Genomic DNA, 7,362 nt, shown 5'->3' with positions numbered 1-7,362 from the left:
TCGTTTGTAAATTTCTTTTTTAAGGTGGGAAAACTGTGAAACCCACCTTGATTTTCCTCCCCTCTCCCCCCTCCCCGTCCTCCCTTGCCCTAATACCCCGACAAGGAAGGAAGAAGCAGTTGGTTCAATCTCTGGGTAAGTCGACTGTGTCTTCGGGGCCGAGGGTCGGGCGGCGGCGCGGCTGGGCGGGAGGAGGCTGGCGTGGGGCGCGGCGGCGGCGGCGGCGGCCGCGGGAGGCGAACCGGGAAGGCGGCGGCGGCGGGCCCACAGCAGAGCTTGCGATTGAATGGAGCCGCTTCTGCTGCTGGGGGATGGAGGCGGGGAGGCGGCCGCGGGAGGGGAGCGCTGGCTGGGTCATTTCGTGTGTGCGGGGAACAGTGGCGGAAGGCAAGGAGCGAGATAGTGAAGTGGGGCCCGGCGCGGGGGTGGAAGGGCTTCTCCCAGCTCGGTGGGCTGGGGAGAAGTTGGGGAGATTTCAGGAACATTTCTGTAAATTATTAGGAGTGGAAGTTTCCAGAAATATTTAGTGCAGCAGCATTGAAACGTCCGCCTGCATCACGTGGCCCTTCGGTGGAGAGCTTGGGATCGCGGGAGGGAGGGGCTGTGGAGTCCTTGCTCCTCCTGCAGGTAAACTCAGAATCTCTGGGTTTTTTAAGAGTAGAATTAGAAGCAGGAAAGGTTAGTTGATTTTTTCAGGGATCTGCAGATGAGGTTCCGTGCTGTAGTTAGTTTCGGGGGACTTGGGTGAGTTAAAAGTGATCAACTCATTTACTGCTGGCATTGTACAGTAGATGATACCCTGATTCTCCTTTATTCTGATGCCTGAGTTTGGGGTGAGTGGGAGGAAATGGTGTGCTGGAGGAAGTATTAAAAGATTTGGCCGACGCGGACCTCCTCTGATCACGCAGAGGCCATGCTGCATAGAGAATGGGGCGGTGAACTTCAGGCGCCTGGTCTAAATGCCTCCTCCGAGTATGGGCGGGGTGAGAGCGTGCTCCAGTCTGCTATAGTTAGAAGTGCTGCACTTCGCTTTGGGTGGGAAGAGAGGGGGAGGGCGGGCCTTAGTGAGGTGTGTTTCTACTGAATGAAGCAGGCAGTTGCTCACACACCTAAAGCAGCAGTTTCTCCTTGTAGAGACTTGCTTTTTTGACCTACTATGTAGTTATCATAAAGCAGCGGTTATGATTTTCTGGTTTTGGGATGGGAACCCGCAGTGTGTAGCTGCCTGCCTCTTCAGTTTGAAGTGGCAGTGGAGGTATTTTGGTAGTCACTTGTGGAGTCACCACATGGCTGGTTAATACTTTATATTTACTATACTGTGAGTGGAATTTAGGATTGGATGTCTCAAGAAGAAAAGGCTTTTGTGGTCTCTCTTACCTCTCCCTCTTTGGCTTTTTGCTATCTGCCTGATTGTACATCTTAATCGTGTGGGACACTGCTGTTAGTGGAAAGAATGTTTTGGAAGCTATTTGATTTGGGAGACTAAATGTGCTTGGCATTGACCAGAAAGCCGCCATTTCTGTACTACTTACAGTTCAAGAATAGGTAGGTCATTTCGAAGATAGTAGCTAGTTTTAAGGGTGGCATGCCCTGCTGTATTTAACACAAGCTTCTATTCTGAACCTGATCTTTTCACAGAAATTTGTTTCGAAAGAATTTGTAAGGACAGTGTACTTGAGAACTTTTTAAGAGTCACTTTGTTTTTGGTTTTGGTTATTAATTTTTAAGATTGTTCTTATTTTTAAAATTGTATGGCACTCGAATAGGGGGAATTTACATTTGACATTTGTGCAGTATATGTTTTTTAGTATTTAGATCAAATATTGTGTCCAATATTTTGTATTTGAAATACATTTAATAACTACTGTAGAAATTTTTGAAGTCTCACCACTGTCAATAGTGGATGGAAAGACTTAATAATTCTTAAATTCATAATTCCTCAACTTTTACGTTATATCTAACCTAACTGATCCTTCAGACTTTGTTGTAGTTGACATCATTAAAACATTTGAGTTAATTGAAATTGTTGCCGTTATTAACGTTTTTAAACTGTTGTAAAATACCTAAGAAATAAGCCTTTTTCCTAACAAGCTAGTTTGTTCAGATCCAGTGTAATCCGGTTAGCCACCCCATTTCCTGGTCTTGGAAGGTTAAAAAGAGGGGGAGAAGTAGAGATGACCATATGACCTTGTTGGGTCCAAGTATTGTAAACCAAGAGTGCTTAACCCAAGGTTTCTTGGGTGGCTTTCGGAATATCCTGAATCGTCTGTCTGTAATTGTATACGAAGTTGTGAATTTTTTTTTAATTGGCAGGAGCCATCCTGTTTGATTGTGAGGCATCTTGACCCAAAAAAGGTTGAGTACTGATTTAGCCAGACTTAAGCATCACTTGACTTTGAAGAAAAGTAAAGGGAAAGATTTTTTATAATGTTGGACAATAAAAATGTGCACATGTGCCAGCCCCTTGGAGTAGAATCCTCTTAAAAGGATACCGTTGCATATGAACCAGTAGATTTCAGCCAGAACATTATTTGACCTGAAGAAGCTCCTTTTTCTGTTATGATAGAATTTAGTTTTTTTTGCAGGGTGGGTTGTCAGGGGATAGTTAGCAAGCTTTTTGCTTTGCTAGCGAATACGTGGAAATTTTTCTAAAAAATCTTTAGATACTACTATGAAGTTTATTTTCCTAGACCATATATGTTCAAGGAGCTTGTGCACTTGTAATTTAAACCCCCATATTTATTCAAAGAAGAAACAATATAGATGGTTTCATTGTATGTAGAAGATTAAATTCTATATAAGTTAAGGGTATGAGATTGGTTAGACTTGTGGTTCCTGCAAATCATTGCTATATATAGGAAAACTTCGATATCACATTTAGTTTTTAATGTCTTCCATATGTTTTAAAAATTAAAGTAGCATGAAATAAGGGAAAGTGAACTTTTACTGAGCTAAAAGGCCCTGCTTAGGAAGAGGGGGACATCTATATGAACTTCATCTCCATTTAAAAATTTGAGATCAAGACTTTCAATTGTATCAGGTTTTAGGGCTGTAAATTCTTTAGTAATTTTTTAAAACGGGTTAAGATTATATGCATGTTAGTAGAAAGAACAGTACGATTTTTCTCAGGTCTTAAAGTAGATCCTAATAATCAATGCAGTTACGGAGTACCTAAGTAGTTTCAGGATTTCCTTTTACTATCTTAGTTGTTCAGGTAAAAATCTCCAAAATACAAAGTAAAGTATTTGTAAGAACGTAGTGGAAGTGAAATAACTTGAGTAAAAACTTTTTGACTGATAATGTCAGAGGCACCTTAAATTTTTTTTTTCTTTATTTTCAGTAATCTATGCCAGCAATTATGACAATGTTAGCAGACCATGCAGCTCGTCAGCTGCTTGATTTCAGCCAAAAACTGGATATCAACCTTTTAGACAATGTGGTGAATTGCTTATACCATGGAGAAGGAGCCCAGGTAAAGTAGCTGACCAAAATATTATTGCAATGTAATAGTTGCTGGGTTTAGAATAAAATTTGAAATTACCACCTTTTAAAGAAGTGTTCCATAGTTTGTATTAAGTTTGAATTATATATTAACTATGAGAGGTGGTCTGTAAAAATAAATTGCATTATATTTTCAAACGGTTTAGAGTGGAACGTTTTGGAATATTCTTGTTCTGTCCTTCAGCAACCTTTATCCCATTTACTGAAAGATCCCAATGTATTAAATGTTTTGTAGATATTAAAAGTTGTATGTCCCCTATATATTGGAATTAAGAGAGTCTTCTCTTTTGAAACATTTAAATTGCAGAAGTACTTCAGAGATAAAACTTATTTGAAAAATCCAACAATACCAAGTGTCTGAATTTTAGCACATGTAGAAGTGCTACTGTTAAAGTAGGAGATTGTCTGAACATACAACGTTTTGATAAGTTTAAGGTGTTGGGTTTTTTTTTTTCCTAAACAGAAGTGTTTGTAAATTTAAACTTGTATATGTTATAAGAAACAACAATCTTGAGTCTTCACCCTGTGGACTTAATAATGTAAAGTTTTAAATGAGTAAAAGTTTTTGCTTTTGGGTTAAAAAGATCTTTTAAAGTGATGTGATAGGTATCTTATTAGTACAATTTTATTGCCAGAAAGTACATTTCTGGGAGACAGTATATCTTTAAGATACTGAATTATATTGAATATTTGCCAATTAAACCCCAGCTACTTTCATAATTTTTAGAAACCTCTTAAAGGTGGACATGGTAGAAGATAGTCTTAAAAAACATGGTACATAAATATTAGCAAGTATATAAGTATTTCTGTTCCCTTCTGAAATCTAACATTGAGGACCATGTAAGTTGTATGAGTGGAAAAAATAACTTCAGTGATTTTGTAAGCTTGTTAGTGCAGTTTTACACTCCTAGGGGCTTTTGATCAAGCATTCTGAAAAGTATCTGTATTTGCTACACTTACCATGTAGTAGTTTCCTGATGATTATATGTTCAACATGAAGTTTTAAGTTCCATTTCATCCCAACATGATGTATGGAAAACAGCTGCTTTGGGAAGAAAGTATGAAAGTAAGATTGAAATGCATGAAGTGAGGGGTATGTGGCTTAGTGGTAGAGAATCCGCCTGCCAATGCAGGAAACATAGGTTCCATCCCTGGGTCAGAAAGATCCCCTGGAGAAGGAAATGGCAACCCACTCCGGTATTCTTGCTCGGGAAATCCCATGGACACGGGAGCCTGGCGGGGCTACAATCTATGGGATCACATGTTTAGTGACTGAACAACAACAAGATTGGGCTCGCCTTTGTATTAGAAGCACAAGTCTGTAAGCCACTAGGAAGATTGACGTTTAATTTTATCACATCATTAAGCTACCACTGCTGTCTAGTCTTTGTTCTTTTTTAACCTGGTTCACAGTGTCTAAAAGTATGATGACTAAATAGACCAGGGCCCTATGCTTATAATTGGAATAGTGGTTATGAAGAATAGGGTGTAATACTACTATTAGTAATGTTTCATAGTGTTGAGATACAGTGATTTGTTTTAAATTTGATTTCTGAATAAAAAGTAGATTTATGAAAGTTTTTACAAATATTTTCCCATTTATAAAAGCAAAATTAACTTTCTCAAAAGTAAACATTTTATGTTTAGTTAGATCTCTTATAGGACAAATCAATTGTATAAAGATAATCAGTAAGTTGATACTTGTTACAGATTAGGAAACAGGCTTAGAGCCTAAAGGCAGCTAAGAACCCCTTTTTTGTTGGGGTATCTTTAAACTTCCTTGTTCAGTCGGTTTTTTATATACCACCTCTGAGGGTTTTTATTTTGGATAAAAAGTTTGGAAAGCATTGTTTTAATGTTAGATGTCTTAATTTTATTCCAGTAAGGTTTCTGGTCATTCCTCTGGAGTCTCATCCACAAAGTGTTACCTACCTTGGAAGAGACTAGGGGGTTAGTGATGAGGTTTTGTAAAGCACTTGTTACCAGTGACTGCTACTTTAAGGATACTTTTGAAAGTATAGTAAAGAAGATATGTGATGTAAAGTCATTGTTTTAATATATGGTTTGGTGGGGAGTGTTTGTTTGGTTTTGGTTTGTCATCAAATATGTACTTAAAATAGCAACTAGAAATTATGCTAATTAAGCTTTCAAACTCACCTTTATGTAGCCTAACTTTTTTAAAACGATTACATAACTTAGAGAAAGAAATTATTAGAAGGGTGTAGGTAGATGGGTTGCTTAGATGGTGTTGCTTAGATGGGTAGTATAGTAAAATTTTAGCACTGTAATATTAGGACTACCTTCTCTTATAAACATTTTTAGCCAAGTAGGCCGCCAGGAGAAAAAAATGATAGAGTTGGGTGTTTTCTTCAATACTGTGTTAAGTGTCTTGAACTTTTTTGTCTATTGCTTAGCAACTAAAATACTTTCACCATTCAGTTAGTAACACAGGGAGATGCCAGATTTTCTCTTTGGTTTCCTTTTGTGTCTTTTAACCCCTCCTGGGCTTTTAAGTTAAGAAAAGAATATGAGGGGACAGTGGGATTAAGACAGTTGTTTAAAAGGATGCAAATACTAGAAGTAACTTTTGAGAGTAAAATTATGACAGAATGAATGATATAAAAGCAAGGAACATGATTTATGCAGAGGTTGAAATGAAAGTAATACTGTGGAAAGTATTCATTTATAATATGTAGAATGTTCATCACTTCAAAACTGATGAAGTTGTGTCATGACCAAATAACTTTCTAGGCATGGATGTTTAATACACCTTATCCTCTTAATATGGGTTACTATATTACATTCAAGTCTTTATCTAGTTGGATATTGTCTCTAGTTAGATATTCTCAGGGGAAGAATCAAAACACTGCTAAAATGGGCTTTGACCCTAAATAACTCACGTAACTATTTTTTCTACTTTTGTTGGTTGGTTATTATATAATACGGTTAGAACCCTTTAAAGCTATCAGTGCTTTAATCAAAATTTAAAAATGTATAGCTGTATTTCAAGACTTTACACTCTGGCTCTAATCCTGGACCCTTAGAGTGAAACCCAGGCACCTGATTTTTCTTTCAAGTTTCACAGTGTTTCTCGTGTTACTGTTAGAGTACAGAACCATTACCTAATTTAGTGAGTATTTGTCAAAGTTTTCTTTTAAACAATAAGCAGTGTGTATTGCTCGTTAATAAATGAGAAAAAAATCATGAATGTGATGTCTGTTCCCTGAGGAAAAGACTTCTTTCTTAACATCAAAGCTACAAGAGGAGAATGAGTTTTTTGTAAATTGGAATAAAAGCCAACTTAATATTATGAGGTGTCTCTGTCAGAGATGATTTAAATAAGAATGCTTTTCTCCCCCCTTTTTGATGATTTCTTATTAATTACCCATAGAGTCAAACCCTTGATCAACTAAATGATCTAACCAGAAGGATAACTGACAGACTTATTTTTTTTTTTGGTTACGACATGTGGTAGAAACAGGCAAAAGATAATTAGGATCCAGTTGAGCCTTAAAGGTGAAACTCATTAACCTGTTGGCTTCCTGGGCGGGGGGTGGGTAGAAAATCAATAGACTTTTTAGCCTTTGGTAATACAGTGTTTGTATCATACGAAAAACTAGCATTTAAAATGAAGAAACTAGATAATGTCAACATGGCTACATCTTTAAAACTGTCAGGTGTCAATCATAGCTCAGTAAAGCGGAGGGAAAAAAACTGTCAAATGGAAAGAGCAAGTTGCAGAAGGATTTCCATAGTGTACTATTAATATAAAATTCAGTAATTATATAACTATATTTATGAAAGTCATACACATGCTGTGAAAATCAAGGAAAAGACACCAGATCATGAAAGTGATTGTCT

The 7,362-nt window shown here is 37.5% G+C and overlaps 1 protein-coding gene across 4 annotated transcripts in view; it reads left to right on the top strand.

The window, feature by feature from the left end:
• The first annotated feature begins 6 nt into the window (after positions 1-6).
• The window catches only part of XPO1 (exportin 1), a 43,102-nt gene continuing 35,746 nt past the window's right edge, over positions 7-7,362 (top strand). The window contains exons 1-4 of one of the 4 annotated variants that reach the window (XM_010863275.1): positions 7-135; positions 502-627; positions 1,446-1,545; positions 3,341-3,472. In XM_010863275.1, the coding sequence (XP_010861577.1) occupies positions 3,347-3,472 (126 nt within the window). In that variant the 5' untranslated portion in view covers positions 7-135; positions 502-627; positions 1,446-1,545; positions 3,341-3,346. The other 3 variants (XM_010863276.1, XM_010863273.1, XM_010863274.1) reach the window with 3 other exon arrangements.

This window comes from Bison bison, unplaced genomic scaffold, assembly GCF_000754665.1.
Source record: "Bison bison bison isolate TAMUID 2011002044 unplaced genomic scaffold, Bison_UMD1.0 scf7180017864489, whole genome shotgun sequence".
NCBI classification, from domain to species: domain Eukaryota; kingdom Metazoa; phylum Chordata; class Mammalia; order Artiodactyla; family Bovidae; genus Bison; species Bison bison.
This window is presented reverse-complemented; position numbering and strand designations above follow the sequence as displayed.